Genomic DNA, 22,635 nt, shown 5'->3' on the forward strand with positions numbered 1-22,635 from the left:
CTGTCAGCTCCAAGAATAGTTACTCTTCAATCTGTTCTTCTAGCTCTTGATCTTACTCTCTCACAGGATGTCCTCCTCTTTACCTCTTTCCCAGCATCTCTCTAAAATAGAAAGTTTTCCAAAGCAGGGTCCATAGACCACAGACAAGGGAGCTTCCCATATCCCCTACCCAGGTGTGGTATTTGTACTTAAGTAGCTCTGGAGTTTAAAATTGTCCAAATACCCTTCTCTCCTGAATTCCTTCTTAGGAAAAAGCAAACAAGATAGTAAAGGAACAGAGATGGGCAAGGAAACCTAACCAGCTAAGTCTGTACCACACAGGGTGATTCACTGTAAGAAATATATAAACGGGGCACAGTCTCCATTCAGTCCTTTTCAGGGACATGCTGATACAATCTCAAGAATGTGGAGGGCTTCATGTTCTTAAGCAGAGAAATTATTGTGTTTAAGATAGCCCAGCTTCCAACTTTACCCAGTTAAGGGAAAAAATGATCTACTTGTGCCATGTCATGTTGTAGAAAAGTAAAATGAAGACAAAGTCAAGATAATAGCCATGGATTCTCAAGGTTAAAAAATTTATTAGTTATAAAATACAATAATTAAACATAACAAGATTGCTTATTTCCCAAGCACACACCCTGCCTGGATGTCACAGAGGAAAAGTCCCATTGGGTTAAAACAGAGTAATCTCCAAGTGACCATGATAACTGAGGCAGTATTTTAGTATTTCTGGGGCCCCAACAGACTTGTGTATGAGAGATTGCTCATGATGCTAGGCTCAAAACCGTGCCTCTGGAACAAGAAGTAGTATAAAATAGAGGGGAAAAAAAACCAGGGTGTTTCTCTAAATCACTGAAATAATGAGGCCCAGATATAGGAGTTATAAAGATTAAAACTTAATAATATACTATTCTATAATTTCTTTAAATAAAAATTACAAAAAAACTCAATCATTTCACTGCAGGCTCCTTTCCTCAACACAAAAATGAAGAGTCAGTTTCTGGCACTGTTTACCTACTGTGTCCCCCTGTCGAAAAAACAAAGATGAAAACCACTAGGGATTCTCTTCCTCTGTTTATTCAGAAATACAATGAAAACAGCACATATACAACAGTTATAATGTCCAAAACAACTATCTGTACTGATCCTGGGAAACATCTACTGGAAAGGAAGGAGAGTTTCTTAATAGGATAGTGTCTCTCCCCCTGTCTCCAACACTCAACCAGAAAAGAAATGGGAGGTAAAATCAGTATTTGAGAATCAAAGAAATATCCAGTCACTAGTGAAAATTCTATCCTCTTCCATTCCACTCCCAGCCCAACCACCCCACCCCATTTCCCTTCTACCTATACTGTTCATAATATAGTAAGTGTGGAAAGATAAAATGCAACTGGTGAAGCTGGACTGGCCATGGTTTGAAAGGTTGTAGTAAATTTCCTCTGTACTTCTGACAAGGTGACATATAATGTGGTCCAGAGTGAGGGTAGGGGAATAATACAGATTTTAAAGCAATGGATTTGGCCTACTTAATTCCTTTAGACCCTAATATGCTTTGAGTATAGAAACAGGTGAGAATCCTATAGTTAGCAATTAGTAGAATGTAGGGAAATTGAGAGGAAGAGATAATATTGTTTCCAGTGACCACTCTTCAATTATCCTTGTTATTGACTCAAATTTAGCTCTTTATCATCCAGAAAGCTTAATCCTCTCCTTCTTCTAGGGTAAATATAGAGTACTATAATTATCATCATAGTGGTAATCATAATACTTTGTTGTTTATTTACGCATCACTTTTCATTTTTGCCAACATCCATTAATGATAATCCTCACAACATTCCTGTGAGGTAGCTATTTGGATCCCCATTTTACAGATGGGTTAACTGAGGCACAAAGAGGTGATGTGACTTGCCTAAGGTCAGTAAAGTGAGAGACGAGAAAATATGGGAGAGATAACAGGGTAGCACCTCTATTGTCACAGAGCCATATTTTTCAGTGAGAAAAGATAGTGCTAAATGTTTCTTTAAATTGGGCACATCCACTTTCTTCAGTGTACATACTTCTATGTAGGTATCAGCACATTATGGAAGATCAATAATTTCCCTTGGCTTATTAAAGATTAGGTAGATTCCAAATGATCTGGTTCTTAAAAAAACCTTTTGAGAGAAGGATATACCCCAAGTTCCTGGAACTCAGGTCATAGAAATCACTAATTTCTGAATTTTGCAGATTACTTTGTTTCAAAGAACTGTTGGAGTTCTAAAAATGTTCTATCATGTACATGAGCACTGAGCTCTAGGTGTTTCCATAGCTATACAAGTAAACAATTCAGATACCACTATACAGGTACTCTGGAACTGAGCAATTAAATAAGTAGATGGCAAAGTGTGGGAGCCAGATTTCTCACTGTTGGAGTGGAAGGTCAGAGTAAACAAAGGTTAAACTAATAGCAAACAAAGGATAAGATGATCCATGTGGTAATGGATTGGAGTTGGATACTCAGTATGAACTCATGTTTAACTTAATAAAGATATGGATGATTACATACAGAACTATCTATAGATACATGTATGTATACCTAGATATACATGGGTTAGTATATATGCATATATTTCCTTGCTCTATCAGCTGAAATGACCTAGAAGCAACAAGACAATTGTAGCAATAAGTATACCTAATGCCCAGATCTTGATTTCTAACAATTTTCCATTAACAGAAACCAGGACTCCTTAAAGAAATGGTTGATTATAGAATTGGGAAATATATATATATATATATGTATATAAGATGAACTTGGAGCATCATGTAGTGCTACAAAATAAAGGTGTCCTAAAAAAAATGATGAGGTATGTCAAAAGTACATGAAAGTCAAGCCAAAAGAGTGCCCAATGGTCAAAGCTGGAACTATTTGAGAAACAAAATAAGTTGTATCGGATTATAACCCAAAGTACAAAATAAATATCCATGAGTCCATAGTGATACCAGTAAATGATTGGATACATAAATAAATGAGGGAGAAGAGACAAATCTCCTATGCAGAATTCCCAATAATTATGTACTCACTCTCAATGATGTAGTGCACAGCTAACCACTCCTTAAGTGTAGGCTGTACATAGTGATTCCCTTCCAAAGAGTACAGTATTTAAGGTGGGACAGAGGAAAAAACTGACAAACAATATCTCAGCCATATGATCAAGATTAACATCAAGAGTATGTGTCATGTTAATATGTATAGAAAATGGCAGTTCAACTTTGTGATCCTAATCCTCCAAATCTGTAAGCTCAGTTTAATCATGAAAAATAATTTAGATATTAGATATTAATTTAGGGGCTCCTCAAAACTGTCAAGGTCATAGGAAACAAGGAGAGTCTGAAAAATTGTCACAACCTAAAGAAGCCTGAGGAGCTATGACTACTAAATGTGATGTGGTATCCTGAATGGATGCTGGAACAGAAAAATGATATTAGGTAAAAACTAAGAAAATCTGAATAAAGTTTAGATTTTAGTTAATAGTAATGTATCATCATTACTTCATTAATTGCAACAAATATATCATTCTAATGAAAGATGCTAATAGGGAAAACTGGGCTTGTGGTATAGGGAAACTCTGTACAATTGTCACAATTTTTCTATAAATCTAAAACTGTTTTAAAATAAAAAGTTTATTTAAGAAGAAGTTATTCTTACAAACCTTTCTGTCTTGCCCATACATAATTCACTCTACTTAATGTACTCAGCTGTTCATATTCTTAATATTTTTTCCTGAATTTTCCAATAATAATTATCAATAGTAATGTTCAACTGCCAATCATCTACAAATGGACGAATTCCACTGCAACAAACCCCAAGATATTATTCAACCCTATCAAACAATGCCATTTTCCACGCCGTAAGCAACCATTAACATAATGGTAGTTTGCTGGTGTGGGCTCAGTAAATTCAATAAGTTCCAAATGCTACCTTTGAGAGACAGTTCTTTTCCACATTTATTTAGCAAAGTTCTATGTGCTCTTGGTGTGGTACAGCACTATATTGTATTTGAGTAGCTGTACTTCATGAAGTATTCTTAATGAATTTTTATATATTTCCTATAGAATATATAAATAATTTGTAAAGATTTTATCATTATTTGGAGGGAAGAGGACAATGAAAATAGGATTAGAATATTTTCCTGTCCATACACAATTAATAAATCATTAATAAAGTCCTTCATTACTTTGCAGGGAAAATTTGAATAAAAGCTTAAAGATGTCTGGGATACCAATATTTGGAATCCTAGTTAAATATCCTAGTTAGTAGGATTTGAACATGGTATTTATTTACAAATAGATCATATGCTCCAATGCAAAAGATTTTGAGGTCTGAGGGGCACAGGTCAGTTACAAACTCTGAAAAGAAGTCTCAAATCCAAACTCTGGAGACAGAGTATGTCTTTGGATTCTACTGTGAAATACCATATCAACTACTCAATTATAAGCTTAACTTATGTATGATGGTAACTTTAACAATGTAAGTTTCACCTTTAACAACCTGTCTTACAGCTGCAGAGGGAGATACTCCCTATGCTTTAACAATTAGTCTGTAGTGTGGAACTTGCAACCAAAAGTTAAGGGAAAACCTATATCAAAATAACAAGGCTAAAATAGCAAAAATCTACATATCATTTTGAAAATTACAGGTAGTCCTTGAATTTATTAGGATTTATGGTCTGGAAAGACACTGTAGCTTGAAATGACGTAAATCAAACCTGAGATATTATAGAAAGTGTTAAGAATAGAAAAATTGTGTGCCTAAAGTTACATATCAATGACTATAAGCACAGCTTACTTATCATTTATTCAACTGTAAATTATTCTGTAAGTGGCTTAAATTTTTCTGAAGCATAACATATAAAATTAGACAAATACTGAAACCAATCATGTAAATTTTTAAAATTTGGTTTAATAATGTGATCCTTGGTAGAATGAGTGTGCTGGTCTATAAAACCTCAAAGAAACATCTTGGGAAGAAATCTGACCCATATTTGTCTCATCTGCAAAACATTAATGATGGGTAGGACTATATACCTGATAGGATCCCTTCTTGGTACTAGAATTCTATAATTTAGTCAGAATAAATGGCTTTGGGAGGTAGCCTAAAGTATTCAAGAGAGACTGCTTAAATATCTACCAAGGAAAGGGGATACCATATGAAGAGAATCTTTTCCAGGAGAGAAGCTGTGTTCACAATTAAGTGATTAAAAGCTCTCCCCCCTCCCCACTCTGGGAGAGGAAATTTGCCATGTGGGGGTAGATCTGAGGTCCAGCGCCTGAAACAGAGGGTTTTATGTCCCAGACATTATAATAAAGCAGTCTGATTAGGTAACCAAGGGTGTATATTATGCAACTTGCTATAATGGATAAAAGAAATGTCTTAGATGTTCACAGCAGTTGTAAAACATCAAATTTCTTTCTGTTTGCTATTAATACTTTTCACTAAAAGCCTCTTGTATTCCATTTGAAACATACAGGAATGCATGTTAATAACCATGGAATTAACACATTTTTTCTTCTAACCTCTCACCTCTGCGTAACATGGCCCCACTGTGTCATTTTTTTTTATCATGCAGTATGTTCATAACAGTAGTTTTATATAAACAGAAGAATAAACAGTACAGCTATCACCTCAAGACACTGTCTCAACAGATTGTTATTTGAATGAGGCTTGTGATTACAGCACTTTTGATATCCTATACAAGGAAAGTCCCCCTCTGTTTACAGGGTCATCTTGGATCTACTTGTTCCTATCACTGCCCAATTTACCCTCTTGGAACATTTATTTTTCCATACTGGCATGTTAGTGTGTGCTTTGAAAATTTCGTCCAAGTTTAACATAACAAAGAATGTGACTGTGCAGAAAAATCTTTAATCCTGAAGGAGGAGGAGGAAGAAGAGGATGAAAAGGAGGACAAGAAGATCCTTTCGTTCCCTTTGATGGACTAAAGAAGCAAGAAGCACCAGCACTGTCTGAAAACCAAAATGTAAGAACAAATAGGATTGGTTTTACACAATCTTTGAGTTTGGTAGAATCAGTTTATTCACCAAGAATGTGCCCTATACTCAGGACCCAAATACCTGTAAATCTTATCAACCAACTACAATGTTATGCCCTCTTTTGCTTGGGAACTTGAAAAAAGTCATTTTAGGACACTACCAACCACACTAATATATTGATTCAAAAATATGGATAAGAATTCTATAAAACAAGAGAAAAATAAGAAAAAAAGCAGCACATGTTTGTTCACAGCCTTGAATTTGATTCCGGTTTTCTTATTGTAGGAAAAGTGTCCTATCTCATAACGGGAAGGGGAGGGGGCAACCATGGGTGCCACACTGGAATTCAACCCATGTGGAGGTTGAAAAAAATTGGGGATGAGATAGGGAAGAAATGAAGATGGAATATAAGGAGTCTCCATGAGAGATCAGCTATCTTTTCTTCCAGTCTCGTCAGTCTGGGTTAGTGAGCTGTATCCCATCCCACAGGCAAGCTGAGTCAAAGAGGAAAAGATGGTCATGATCTTATAGGACACGGGCGTGTGCACAAAAGAGACCAGTGCAGCTCTTCTAGTGCAGTCTGTACCGCTTACACGGTGTCATGGCGCCGGCGGTGCAGAGACAGGTGGTCAGAGCGAGAAAAGCTACGATTGCAGTCTGTGCACCGGAAAGGCTTGATGCCTGTGTGCTTGCGGAAATGGCGGGTGAGCTCATCTGAGCGAGCAAATTTCCAGGAGCAACCATCCCAAGTGCATTTATAAGGCTTCTCTCCTAAAAAAGGAAATATGACAAAACAAAAGAAGTCAGATAAGAGACGTTTGGATACTGCAAAGATAACAGAGTACATAACCTTTTATTAAGGCTTTGGTCAAAAACATAAGCAATCACTTTAAAGACTTTTCTCCTTCACTTATACTGGAGTCCCAAAGAAAAGCCACGATGGTTGAAAGGAAAACACATAGGCTGTGCCTCAAACTGGCCTTTGTTTAAATCCTGGCTATAATACATACTAGCTGTGTGACCTTAAATAAGTCATTTCTCCCTGGCTGAGTCTCTGTTTTCTCATCTCTTAAGAGGGATAAAAATATCTCACAAGGTTGTTTGAAACATTTTATCTTTTAAACACAGGCAATAAATGATGAAACTGAGATCCAAAGCCAAATCATTGATATTTTCCAGTATACCACATGGTAGTAACTATATTTCCTTCCCTAATACTTCCCAACAAATGATCTGAAATAGAACCATACACACAGAAAGAATGTGTGATTCACTGGAATGGAATCTCAGCTAAGACCTTTCTCTGTGAAAGATCAGAAACTCAATGGCATGGAATGGGGTGAGGAGAAGTGTCAAGTCAAACTATTTGAAAGAGATGCACTTGGGCTATATATTGAATATATATGCTCATATATATATGAATATATATACAATTAAGTGAAAAAAGTTATATAAAGAACATTAACACAATATGACTCCCATAGTTGTGTATATATCACCTAACACATATTTATATACTCAGAAAAAAGGCAAGATCAATACACTTAAATGTCGATTATGAGAGGAATTAATAGTAAGTGAATACCCAGAAGGTGAGAATGAGAATGAGAAGAGGAATTTCTTTTTTTACTTTGCACCTTTCTGTATTGTTGGAATGTTTTAAAAATCATGATATTGTATCTTTTTTTGATATTGTATCTTATAATAAAAATTTTAAAGTAGAAAGATAAGCTATATAACAAAAAATAAATATTAACTATGGTTAAGGTCATAGGATTAGGGTAATGACTGTTTTCCTTTTAATGTGCTTGTCTATTTCCCATCTTCTATAATGACCATGATAATCCTATAATCATAAATAAGTGACAAGGAAGATTCACAATGCATTGTTTGCATTAGTTATAAAAATTTTTATTTATTTATTTTTGGCTGTGCTGGGTCTTTGTTGCTGCACATGGACTTTCTCTAGCTGTGGTGAGCAGGGGCTACTCTTTGTTGTGATGTGTTCTCATTGAGGTGGCTTCTCTTGTTATGAAGCACAGGCCCTATAGTGCATGGGCTTCAGTAGTTGTGGCTCTTGGGCTTAGTTGCATGTGAGATCTTCCTGGACCAGGGATCAAATCTGTGTCCCTGCATTGGCAGGTGGATTCTTATCCACTGGACCCCCAGGGAAGCTCAAATGCATTGGTATTTTAATGGTTTGTCTTACTCTAGCTCATTCTTCCCTTTCTCCTTATAAATGCTCCAGAGTATTTTATTTTATGTTGTAGTAAATTCTAGTGGCAATCTGGTTTGCATATGTTGTTTTTCAGCTTACTGCTCAACACTTACCAGTCTTTCCAAGTGCTTACTAATTTAATTAACTGTGCAACTTTCAAATAATGGGCAACAGAATGACATTCACTCTGACTCACAGTTGTGGCAAATACCAAGGCAACATTTTGAGGATTCATTCAAATTACTGATAATTTCAGTATTAATACCAATTATTTGATACCAATTACTGATAATTTCAATATTCAGACATTGGTACATTAGCTGTTAAGAATAATGAGATAAGAGTTGGAGGTATTGAAAACAAAAGATGGACAATCAAATGTTGTAAAATGAAAAGAAAAAGTTACTGAATAGTTAAGCATTACACACACACACATGCACAGTAGGATCTCATTTATATTTCTTCAAACTATCTACCTCTGTGTCTCTGTGTCTGTTTCTCTTGCTATTTCCTTCTATTCCTCTCCCTCTTTCTGACACATACACACACACACACAAACCAAAGAGAGAAGATCTGGAAGATGACACACCAAATTATCAACAGCAGGAAGGAGAATGAGACTGCAGGTGATATTGAGAGTATGTAAATGGGATTTCAATTTGGTCTCTAGAATTATATTCCATCACCACACCACCCAGGTATCACATTGCTATAAATTTTGCTGCAATATCTTAAGAATTTCTCCTGAGAACTTCTATATTCTTTACAATAAAATGAAGAAAATTTGACTTGTAAAGCAGTGAGACCCTCTGATCAAAAGAGCTCATTGTCTAGAATACACAGATTACAGCATTCATCAAGGAGACTGATTTTTCCTATTGTAAAAGCTGTTACTTTTTATTGTCATTGAACTGGCTCCTGTTTGTGCCAACACACTTCATGTGGCACAATTCATGGCCTTCTTTAGTACATCACTGACACTGAAGAACAAAACATATATAGGGAAATTAATTCATAATATAAATTATACATATTAGCTATGTGACAAAATTCCAAGGGTAGAAAATCTGTGGGCTAGTGTGACAGCATTAATCTTGACACATGGGTAGGTTTTAGATGGGCAGAACAGAAGGCAAAAAGCAACCCAGTCAGTTAAAAGTACAATAAATGATGCATGGGGTCAGCCATACTAAAGTATCTTTCCAGAAATTGCATGAGATGGTCCTTATTACAAAGGTCAAACTAAAGAAGTTGAAATTTAGCATGAAATAGAGTGACATACCAAAGAGGAGGACAGTGAGAATAGTCTGTCTTAAATACAGGCAATAAGAGGGATGCATTGACTATAACGAATTTTAAAACAAAATAAACCATAAGTTTGCTCTTTTATCACCATATTCCAATTGTAAGTCAATGATAAGATACTCTTTCCAGGTATGACAAACAGCTCCCCCTGCCTTTTTCAGAAGGCAATGGTTGGAGGTAGGGGGAATGTGCAACACTAAACATTTTTAAACTCAAAAATGACTTGATCATGTTGAATGTTGAAATGATCTAGCCATGATATGCAAGATGGATTACAAGGGGTACAAAGCTATTGTCTGGCACATATAGGTACTCAAAATATTTAGTGAATTGATGGGAGACACTAGAGCAAATGTACCATAAGACTGAAATAAATAAAATCAGAAATAAAAGATATTACAATGGATGCATCAGAAATAAAAATGATCAGAAAAGACAATTACCAATAACTATATGCCAACAAACTAGATAACTTATAAGAAATGCATAAATTCCTAGAAACATAACATACAAAAAGTAAATTAAAAAGAAACAGGAAGCCTGAATAGATCAATAACAAATAAAGAGATTAAATCAGTAATCAAAAATCTCTGAACAAAGAAAAGCCCAGGACCAGAATGCTTCACAAATGAATTCTACAAAACATTCAAAGAATTTATACTAATTCTTCTTAATATCTTCCAAAACATGGGATAGGAGGAAACACCTCCAAACTTATTCTATGAGGACAGCATCACTTTGATATCAAAACCAAACAAAGTGCAAGATAAGAAAACTATAGGTCAATATTTTTGATGATTGCATATGCAAAAATCCTCAATAAAATCCTATCAAACTGAATTCAACAGTACATTAAAAGGACTATGCACCATGATCAAGTTAGACTTATCCCTAGGATGATGCAAGGATAGTTCAGTGTACTTAAATCAATTCATGGGATATAACACATTACCAAATTAAAGAAAATATTTGCATGATTATTTTAATAGCCCCAGGAGAGCACTTGAAAAAGCTCACGGGGGATTTTCGAGATGGTAGAGGAGTAAGACATGGAGATCACCTTCCCGCCCACAAATACATCAAAAATACATCTGCATGTGGAACACCTTCTGAATTCTGGCAGAAGACCCTAGAGTTCCAAAAGGGCAAGCTAATCTCCACAGAATGAAGTAGGGCAAAAGATAAAGATTGAAAAAAGAGACAAAGGAATTGGGATGGAGACCTGTATCCCAAGGAGGGACCCATGAAGGAGGAAAAGTTTCCACACACTCAGAAACCCCCTCACGGGCGGGGACAGAGAAGCTTCAGAACCTTAAAGGGGAACTCAGCAACAGGTGCTTGGAAGGCAAAATGGATAGAATTCACCACAGAGACGATTGTTGATTAGCACATCCCAGCCCAAGACACTGTTTGCACACTTGCCATGGCACGTGGGGATTGGGTGCTGAGGCTCAGGCTTCAGAGGTCAGACACAGGGAGAGTACGGGGGTTGCCTGCCATGAAGATACTCTGAGGGGGCTAGTATGACACAGCTGAGGGAATCCAGGGAAAAGCCTGAGCCTACCACAGAGGCAAGAGATAATTGTAATGGGGACCCTTGAACTCCACACAGATCACAGGACCTCACCTTTGTGTGTGCCATAGGTGGGACAAGCTGCAGCTGTGGACTGCAGTGCCAAAAGCTGGGATAACTGGCTGGCCACCACAAAGGTTGGCATTACTGCTGGAGGCAGAACTAGATACAACTGAAGTTTGAGATCCCAGAGGGGGGATATGCCAGCCAGTTAGCCACCACCAAAGCCTGCTCAAGTGCTCGAGGCAGGGGAAAAGATGCCACTACAGTCCTGATTCCAGTGGTTGCCAGGATCATCAAGCTGTGAGCAGCTGCAGTTCACTGCCCACACCTCTCTGGGAGGCTATACAGCTTGGCTTGGCCAAGGGACACACAACATAGGGCCAGTTCCCCTCGGGGAGCCTGTGACCTGATTCAGGCAGGAGCAAATTCTTGCAGGCCTTGGCCACCACAGGCACTCCTCTCACACACCAGTTGTGTCTGTTGTAAACCTCTCCATTTGCAGCCTAACTGAGTGAGTGAGACCAAATAAGCTGCCACTTTTGCCCCTTCTTATCTGGACAGGAAAAAGACACTGGAGGGCGGCCTACAAGCAGAGGTGGGGCAAAACCAAAGCTGAGCGCATAGGGCTGTGTGGACAGAGAAGAGGCAGGGAAATAACTTCTGCAGCCTCAGGTTCACCAGATTAAATCCCCACAATTAGTTTGAGTCTGTGGACTTAGGGGGCAATTGTGGACTTTGGAAGCAAGTATAAGTTGGAGTTAGGCCACATCTGAGTCTGAGCTGGCCCCACAGTGCCCACAGCATATCCAGAGACCTTCCTAAAAATATTGGAGGACTTAAGAGTAGGCAGTTTGACTGGAGTTCACTGTGTGGTGAGGACAACAGAGGACATAGGAGGACATTCTTCTTACTAATACTCTCCTTCTCTCTATTTTTGTCTTTTTCCTTTTTTATATTGTCCTGTTGCTATTTTATTATTCCATTTTTTTAAGAAAAATTACTTAATTTTTCCTTTTAAAATGATTTTACTTTAAAAATAAATTTTATTTTTCTCATTTACAGTACTTTTTTGTTATGTTGCATTTTTTCTATAGTTTTGGCTTTGTATTTTTGCTAATCTAGATTGTAGCATTCATTTTCACTTATGATTTTCTTTATTGGTTTCATTGCTCTCTTCCTTTTTGGTCCCTGGTTTTGTCCTTTTCTTCTAACTTCTTTGCTTTTTCTGAGGCTGTGAGCCTCTTTGGGAGTTCTTGACTGTTTAGTGTTATTTTTAACTTTTGTCTTTGAGTTTTATCTGTCCATGCTTTTCTTTGTTTGTTTGACTTCCTTATCCCTCATTTTACTCTTTCTTCTCCTTTTCTCTCTTTCTTTCTTTTTCTCTTCTGTGCTGTGTGGCTGGTGGATCCTTGGTGCTATAGTAAAGGATCAGGCCTGAACTTCTGAAGTGGGAGACCCAATTCCAGAACTTTGTACCACCAGAGAATTCTTGACACCATGCAACGTTAATCAGCAAGAGTTCTCCTGAAGACCTCCATTTCAACAATAAGACCAGGCCCAACCCAAAGGCCACCAAGATCTACTGTCAGACACTTAATGCAAAACTATACAAAACAGTAATACAATGTTGCCCATTAGTAGACAGAGTACCCAAAGCCCTACCACACCAACAGACGCCCCAAAACACACCACTGGATATGGCATTACCCTTCAGAGAGACAAGATACAGTTGCATCCACCAAAATACAGGCACCAGTCCCCCTCAAGGGGGCAACCCCACAAGGCATGGTCCAAGCCCACACACTGTGGGCAGACTCCATAAGTAACAGGAACTATGAACTTCCAGCCTAAATAAAGGAGACCTCAAACACAGTAAATTAAACAAAATGAAAAGGCAGAGAAATATGCATCAAGCAAAGGAATATAGTTAAAACCCATACGACCAAACAAATGAAATATACCTGAAAAATATTTTCACTCCACCTGAAAAATAATTCATAGTAATGAGAGTAAAGATGATCCAAAATTTTGGAAATAAAATGGAGGCATAGATAAACAGAATGGAGGGATGGATTGAGAGGTCTTCTCAGGTGGTACTAGTGGTAAAGAACCTGCCTGACAATGCAAGAGATGTAAGAGATGTAGGTCCAATCCTTGGATTGGAAAGATCTCCTAGAGGAGGGCTTGGCAACCTGCTCAAGTATTGTTGCCTGAAAAAGCCCATGGAGAGAAAAACTTGGCAGGCTACCGTCCATAACGTCACACAGAGTTGGACATGATCACAATGGTGTGATCACTCACCTAGAGCCAAACATCCTGGAATGTGAAGTCAAGTGGGCCTTAGAAAGCATCACTATGAACAAAGCTAGTGGAGGTGATGGAATTCCAGTTGAGCTGTTTCAAATCCTGAAAGATGATGCTGTGAAAGTGCTACACTCAATATGCCAGAAAATTTGGAAAACTCAGCAGTGGCCACAGGACTGGAAAAGGTCAGTTTTCATTCCAATCCCAAAGAAAGGCAATGCCAAAGAATGCCCAAACTACCACACAATTGCACTCATCTCACATGCTAGTAAAGTAATGCTCAAAATTCTCCAAGCCAGGCTTCAGCAATACGTGAACCGTGAACTTCCAGATGTTCAAGCTGGTTTTAGAAAAGGCAGAGGAACCAGAGATCAAATTGCCAACATCCACTGGATCATAGAAAAAGCAAGAGAGTTCCAGAAACACATCTATTTCTGCTTTATTGACTATGCCAAAGCCTTTGACTGTGTGGATCACAATACACTGTGGAAAATTCTGAAAGAAATGGGAATACCAGACCACCTGACCTGCCTCTTGAGAAACCTTTATGCAGGTCAGGAAATAAGAGTTAGAACTGGACATGGAAAAACAGACTGGTTCCAAATAGGAAAAGGAGTATGTCAAGGTGGTATATTGTCACCCTGCTTATTTAACTTCTATGCCGAGTACATCATGAGAAACGCTGGACTGGAAGAAGCACAAGCTGGAATCAAGATTGCCAGGAGAAATATCAATAACCTCAGATATGCAGATGACAGCACCCTTATGGCAGAAAGTGAAAGGAACTAAAGAGTCTCTTGATGAAAGTTAAAGTGGAGAGTGAAGAAGTTGGCTTAAAGCTCAACATTCAGAAAACGAAGATCATGGCATCTGGTCCCATCACTTCATAGGAAATAGATGGGGAAACAGTAGAAACAGTGTCAGACTATTTTTTGGGCTCCAAAATCACTGCAGATGGTGATTTCAGCCATGAAATTAAAAGACGCTTGCTCCTTGGAAGAAAATTTATGACCAACCTAGATAGCATATTCAAAAGCAGAGCCATTACTTTGCCGACTAAGGTCCGTCTAGTCAAGGCTATGGTTTTTCCAGTAGTCATGTATGGATGTGAGAGTTGGACTGTGAAGAAGGCTGAGCGCTGAAGAATTGATGCTTTTGAACTGTGGTGTTAGAGAAGACTCTTGAGAGTCCCTTGGACTGCAAGGAGATCCAACCAGTCCATTCTTAACGAGATCAGCCCTGGGATTTCTTTTGGAAGGAATGATGCTAGAGCTGAAACTCCAGTACTTTGGCCACCTCATGCGAAGAGTTGACTCATTGGAAAAGACTCTGATGCTGGGAGGGATTGGGGGCAGGAGGAGATGGGGACGACGGAGGATGAGATGGCTGGATGGCATCACAGACTCGATGGACGTGAGTCTGAGTGAACTTTGGGAGTTGGTGATGGACAGGGAAGCCTGGCATGCTGTGATTCATGGGGTCGCAAAGAGTCAGACGTGACTGAGCGACTGAACTGAACTGAACTGAAGTGACTTAGCACCTATATGGATTGTGAAGATAACAAGCCCATAGAAAAAATAAAACATAGACAATCAGCAATGAACAACAAATAACTGAGATATAAAATACACTATAGGAAACCAATAACAGAATAACTGAGGCAGAAAAATGGATAAATGTTCTGGATGATAGAATGTGGAAATAACTGAAGTATAGCAGAATCAAGAAAAAAGAGTGTAAAGAAATGAGGATAGTCTAAGGGACCTCTGGGACTACATTAAGTAAACCAACATTTAAATTATAGGAGTCCCAGAAAAAGAAGAGAAAATGAAAGGGTATGAGAAAATATATGAGATTATAGGTGAAAATTTCCCTAAAATGGGAAAGGAAAGAGCAACCCAAGTCAAGAAAGCCCAGAGAGTCCCATATAGGATAAATCCAAAGAGAAATACACCCAAACACATAATAATCAACTAATAAAAATTAAACAGAAAAAAATATTAAAATAATCAAAGAAAAAGCAACAAATAATGTACAAGAATATCCCCATAATGTTAATAGTTTATCTTTCAAGAGAAATTCTGCATGGCAGAAGGGAGTGGCAGGATATACTTAAAGTGATGAAAGGAGAAAACTTGCAACCAAGATTACTGTATCCTGCAAAGGTCTCATTCAGATATTCTTGAGAAATTAAAAGCTTTAAAGATACGCAAAATTGATAGAATTCAGCACCACAAATCCAGCTTCACATCAAATGCCAAAGGAATTTCTTTAGAGAGAAAATTGGAGAAAAAAGATATACAAAAACAAAGTCAAATTGATAAAATAAATGGTAGATCATATATATCAATAACCACCTTAAATGTAAATGAGTGAAATGCTCCAACCAAAAGACAAAGACTGGCTGAATGGACCCCTATGTATGCAATCTACAAAGATGAACCTCATACTTCGGGATACATGCAGACTGAAAGTGAGTGTCCGGAAAAAGATGTTCCATACAAATGAAAATCAAAAGAAGTAAAGAGTAACAATACTAATATCAGATAAAATAAACTTAAAGACTGTTACAAGAGATAAGGAAGGACACTACAAAATGATCAACAGATCAATCCAAAAGAATATATAGCAATTATAAATATATATGCACCCAACATAGGAGGACTTCAAGACATTAGGCAAATGCTAACAAATATAAAAGGGGAAACTGACAGCAACATAATAACGATGAGTGATTTTAACACCCCACTCACACCAATGGACAGATCATCCAGACAGAAAATTAATAAGAAAACAAAAGCCTATAATGACACATGGGACCAAATGGATTTAATTGATATAATAGGACATTTCATCCAAAAGAAGTAGAATTCACTTTTTTCTCAAGCCCACAGGGATCATTCTCCAGGACAGATCACATGCTGCATCACAAATCAAGCCTTGGTAAATTTTAAAAAGTGGAAATTGTATCCAGCATTTTTTTCTCACTAAAATGCTATAAGACTGGATATCAACTATAGGGGGAAAAAAACACTATAAAATATACACACACATGGACGTTAAACAATACCCTTCTGAATAACCAACAGGTCATTGAAGAAATCAAAGAAGAAATACAAATATATCTAGGAATGTATGACAGTGAAAACCTGACAACTCAAATCCTATGGGATGCAGTAAAAGCAGCGCTAAGAGGGAAGTTTATAGCAATATAAGCCTACAGCAAGAAAAAAAGAAAAACATCAAATAACCTAACATTAGACCTAAAGTAACTAGAAAAAGGAGCACAAAAATCTCTAAAGTTAGTTGAGGGAAATAAATCATAAAGATCAGAGCAGAAATAAATGAAATAGAAATAAAGAAAACAACAGCAAGAATAAATGAAACTGAAAGCTGGTTATTTGAAAAAATACACAAAATAGATGAACCTTTAGCCAGACTTATCAAGAACAAAAGGGAGATAACTCAAATCAATAAAATTTAAAATGAAAAAGGAGAAATTACAAAAGAAAAGGGAGAAATTACAAACAAAAGAAAAGGTAGAAATACAAAGGATCATAAGAAACTACCACAAGCAACTATATGCCAATACAGTGGACAACCTAAAAGAAACGGACAAATTCTTAGAAAGGTACAACCATCCAAGACTGAAACAGGGAGAAACAGAAAATATGAACACACCAATCACAAGCACTGAAATTTAAAACTGTGTCAAAATTTTCTAGCAACAAATCACCCAGAGCCTGATGGTTTCACAGGTGAATTTTACCAAAAGTTTAGAGAAGAGCTAACATCCATTCTGAACCTCCCTGGTGGCTCAGATGGTAAAGAATCTGCTTGTAATGTGAGAGACCTGAGTTCAATCCCTGGGTTGGGAAGATCCCATGGAGGAGGGCATGGCAATCCACCCCAGTATACTTGTCTGGATAATTCCCAAGGACAGAGGAGCCTGGCAGGCTACAGGCCATGGGGTCATAAAGAGTTGGACATGACTAAGTGACTAAACACAGCACAACAGCTATCTTACTCAAAGTCTTTCAGAAAATTGCAGAGGAATGAAAACTCCCAAACTCCTTTTATAAGACTATCATCATCACCCTGACACAAAAACCAGACATAGATACCACGAGAAAAGAAAATTACAGGCAAATAACCTTGCTTAACATAAATGCAAAAATCCTTAACAAAATACTAGCAAACCAAATCTCACAACACATAAAAAGGATCATACATCATGATCATGTGGGGTTTATCCCAGGGATACAAGGATTCTTCAATATACACAAATGAATCAATGTGATACATCATATTAAGAAACTGAAAGATAAAAACACATGATCATCTCAATACATAATACCAAGAAAGCTTTTGACAACATTCAACACCCATGTTTGATTAAAAATTCTACAGAAAGTAGGCATAGAAGGAACTTACCACAGCATAATAAAAGCTATATATGACAAGAAAGAAAGTGAAATTGCTCAGTTGTGTCCAACTCTTTGCAACCCCATGGACTGTAGCCTGCCAGGCTCCTCCATCCATGGGATTTTCCAGGCAAGAATACCAGAGTGGGTTGCCATTTCCTTCTCCAGGGGATCTTCATGACCCAAAGATCGAATCCGGGTCTCTGACATTGCAGGCATACTCTTTATCATCTGAACCACTAGGGAATCCATAACCCACACAAATACTGTCAACAGTGGAAAACTGAAAGCATTTCCTTAAAGATCAGAAACAAGACAAGGGTGTTCAAGCTCACCACTATTATTCAATGTCATTTTGGAAGTCCTAGCTATGGCAATCAGAGAAGAAAAAGAAATAAAAGGAATCCAGATTGGAAAAGAAGAAGCAAAATTCTTACTTTTTGCAGATGACATGATATTATACATAGAAAACCCTAAAGATGCCACCAGAAAATTACTGGAACTGGTCAAGGAAATTTAGTAAAGTTATGGGATACAAAATTAATATACAGAAATTGCATTCCTATACACTAACAATGAAAAATCAAAGAAAATTTAAGAAAAAAATACATTCACCATTTTAACAAAAACAATGAAATACCTAGGAATAACTCTACCTAAAGAGAGAAAAGACATCTATGCAGAAAATTACAAGACACTAATGAAAGCAATCAGAGACACAATGGAATGACTCACTGTTTTCTCAGATTGGAAGAATCAATATTGTGAAAATGACTATACTACCTAAGGCAATTTACAGATTCAATGCAATCTCTATTAAACTACCAATGGTATTTTTCACAGAACTAAAACCAAAAAAATTTCACAATTTGTATGGAAACACAAAAGAACCCAAAGAGCCAAAGCAATCTTGAGAAAGGAAAAAGGAGCCAGAGAAATCAACATTCTTGACTTCAGATTATACTACAAATTCATCAAGACAGTATGGTACTGTCACAAAACCAGAAGTACAGACCAATGAAACAATACATAAAGACCAGAGACAAGCCCACACAACAATGGGCACCTTATCTTTGACAAAGGAGGCAAGAATATACAATGGAGAAAAGACAGTCTCTTCAATAAGTGGTACTAGGAAAACTGGACAGTGACATGTAAAAGAATGAAACCAGAACACTTCCTAATACCATACACGAAAATAAACTCAAATAGATTAACAACCTAAATGTAAGGCCAGAAACTACAAAGCTCTGAGGTCAAAATCATAGGCAGTATACTCTTTGATATAATCACAGGAAGATCCTCTATGGCCCACCTCTTAGAGTAATGGAAATAAAGCAAAAACAAACAAATGGGACCTAATTAAACTTAAAAGCTTTTCACAGTAAAGGAAACACTAAACAAGATGAAAAGACAATCCTCAGAATGGGAGAAAATAATCATAAATGAAGCAATTAACCAAGAATTAATTTCCAAACATGTATAAGCAGCACATAAGCTCAATATCAGAAAACCAACAGCCCAATAAAAAGTGAGAAGAGAACATAAAAAGACATTTCTGCAAAGAAGACATACAGATAGCCAAGGAAAAACATGTAAAGATGCTCAGCACCACTATTAGAGAAATGCAAATCAAAACTACAACGAGGTATCATTTCACACCAGTCAGAATGGCCATGGTAAAAAAAAAAACAAAAAACAAAAAAACAATCTACCAACAATAAATGCTGGAGAGCCTGTGATTAAAAGGGAACCCTCCTGCATTGTTCGTGGGAATGTAAGTCGGTACAGCCAATATGGAGAACACTATGGCGATTCCTTAACACACTAGAAATAAAACTACCTCATTACTCGAGCAATCACACTACTGGGCATATACCCTGAGAAAGCCAATTTCAAAAAGACACAAATGTACCCCAGTGTTCATTGCAGCACTATTTAAAATAAGCAGGATATGGAAGCAACCTAGATGCCCATCAAGAAGTTGTGGTATATATACACAATAGAATATTACTCAGCCATAATAAGGAACAAAGTTGAGTCAGTTTTAGTGAGGTCAATGAACCCAGAGCCTGTTATACAGAGTGAAGTAAGTCAGAAAGATAAAATATCATCCATGTGTGCATGCTGAGTCATTCTGTCATGTCTGACTCTGTAAGACCCTATGGACTATAGCCTACCAGGTTCCTCTGTCCATGGGATTCTCCAGGCAAGCATACTGGAGCAGGTTGCAATATCTTCCTCCAGGGGATTATTAATGCATATATATGGAATCTAGAAAAATGTTACTGATGAACATATTTACAGATAAGAAATGGATACGTAGATATAGAGAATGAACTTGTGGACACAGTGTGGGAAGGAGAAGCTAGGAGAGATTGATAAACTACCATTGACATATATGGGCTGGATGAAGCAGAAGATGGAATCAAGATTGCTGGGAGAAATAACAATTACTTCAGATATTAAGATGACATTATGGGAGAAAGTGAAGAGGAACTAAAGAGCCTCTTGATGAAGGTAAAGAGGAGAGTGAATAAGCTGACTTAAAACTCAACATTCAAAAAACAAAGATCATGGCATCTGGTCCCATCACTTCATGGCAATTAGATTGGGAAACAATGGAAACAGTGACAGACTTTATTTTCTTGGGTTCCAAACTCACTGCAGATGGTGAGAGCAGCCATGAAATTAAAAGACACTTCCTCCTTGGAAGGAAAGCAGTGACAAACCTAGACAGTATATTTAAAAGCAGAGACATTACTTTGCCAAGAAAAGTCTGTATAGTCAAAGCTGTGGTTTATCCAGTAGTCATATATGGATGTGAGTGTTGGAGCATAAAGAGGGCTGAGTACCAAAGAACTGATACTTTCAAACTGAGGTGTTGGAGAATACTCTTGAGAGTCCCTTGGGCAGCAAGGAGATCAAAGCAGTCAGTCCTAAAAAAAAATCAACCCTGCATATTCATTGGAGGGACTGATGCTGAAGCTCCAATATTTTGGCCACCTGATATGAAGAGAGGACTCATTGGAAAAGTCCCTGATACTGGGAAAGACTGAAGGCAGGAGGAGAACAGGATGACTGAGGATGAGATTGTTGAATGGCAACACCTGCTCAATGGACATGAGTTTGAGCAAGCTTTGGGAGATGGTGAAGGACAAAGAAGCCTGGAATGCTGCAGTCCATGGGGCCACAAAGAGCTGGACATGACTGAGTGACTGAACAACGACAACATATACAGTATCATGTGTAAAACAGATGTATAGCAGGAAGATGCTACATAACACAGGGAACCCTGCCTTGTGTTCTGTTATTACCTAGAGGGGGTGAAAGTGTAAGGGAAGTAAGGCTCAAGAGAGAGGGGATATTTATATATAAATCAGTTATAATAATTATATATATATATATATAATTACGACTGATTCACTTTGATATAAGACAGAGATTACCACATCATTGTAAAAAAATTATCCTCCAATAAAGAAAAAGTTCAAAATCCATTCATAATTAAAATGTTCAACAGAACAGTTATATAGGAACTTAATACAATTTATATGTGATAACAGGTGACATAATAACCAATAGGAAAAAAAGTTAAAGCTATGCCCTAAGATCCAGGGCAAGGTAAGGCTGCTGAATCTTCCCATTTCTTTTCAACATAATACTGGAATTCACAGCTACAGCATTACATGAGAAAAGGAAATAAAAGGTAACCAAGATTCTCAACAGAACTATCAGAGAAATGAAAATCAAAACTACAATGAGGTATCACCTCACCCCAATCAAAATAGCCATCATCAAAAATCTACAAACAACAGATGGTGGAGAGGATGTGGAGGAAAGGGAACCCTTCTACACTGTTGTGGGAATGTAAGTTATTACAGCCACTATTGAAAACAGTATGGAGGTTCTTTAAAAAACTAAAAGTAGTTTTGCCATATGATCTAGAAATCCCACTCTTTGGCATATATCCAGACAAAATGATAATTCAAAAAGAATCATGCACCCCTGTTTTCATAGCAACACTATTCACAATAGCCAAGCCATGGAAATAACCTAAATGTCCAATGACAGATGAATGGATAAAGAAGATGTACATATATCAGGCTTCCCTGATAGCTCAGTTGGTAAAGAATCTGCCTGCAATGCAGGAGATCCTGGTTTAATTTCTGGGTCAGGAAGATACCCTGGAGAAGGGATAGGCTACCCACTCCAGCATTCTGGCCTGGAGAATTCAATGGACTGTACAAATCCACGAGGTTGCAAAGAGTTGGACACGACAGAGCAACTTTCACTTCAATTCACTTCACACATATGCAATGGATTACTAATCCATAAAAATAATGAAACAATGCCATTTGCAGCAACATGGATGGATCTAGAGATTATCATATTAAGTGAAGTAAGTCAGAAAGAGAAAGACAAATGCTATATAATATCATCTATATGTGGAACCTAAAATGTGTCACAAATGAGCCTATCTATGAAAGAGAAAAAGATGCACAGACTTATGGCCAAAAGGAAGGGGGGTGTGGGAGAGGGATGCATCGAGAGATTACAGTCAGCAGATGTAAACTATTATATACAGAATGGATAAACAACAGGCCCTACTATAAGCACAGATGACTACAGTCAATATCCTGTGATAAACCATAATGGAAAATATAAAAAGAATATGTGTATACACACACACATGCACACATACAGACACACATTCACACACACAACTGAATCAATTTGTTGTACAAAATAAATTAATTCAACATTGTAAATCAACT

General features: G+C 37.4%; 1 protein-coding gene across 3 annotated transcripts in view; it reads right to left on the reverse strand.

Moving 5' to 3' along the window:
* Positions 1–558: 558 nt before the first annotated feature.
* Positions 559–22,635, reverse strand: part of KLF8 (KLF transcription factor 8) — a 304,726-nt gene continuing 282,649 nt past the window's right edge. For all 3 annotated transcript variants that reach the window (XM_027963669.2, XM_027963670.3, XM_060407374.1), the window contains one exon: positions 559–6,801. In XM_027963669.2, coding sequence (XP_027819470.2) covers positions 6,620–6,801 — 182 coding nt within the window. In that variant the 3' untranslated portion in view covers positions 559–6,619. The remainder of the gene's footprint in view (positions 6,802–22,635) is intronic.

This window comes from Ovis aries, chromosome X (assembly GCF_016772045.2).
Source record: "Ovis aries strain OAR_USU_Benz2616 breed Rambouillet chromosome X, ARS-UI_Ramb_v3.0, whole genome shotgun sequence".
Lineage (NCBI taxonomy): Eukaryota > Metazoa > Chordata > Mammalia > Artiodactyla > Bovidae > Ovis > Ovis aries.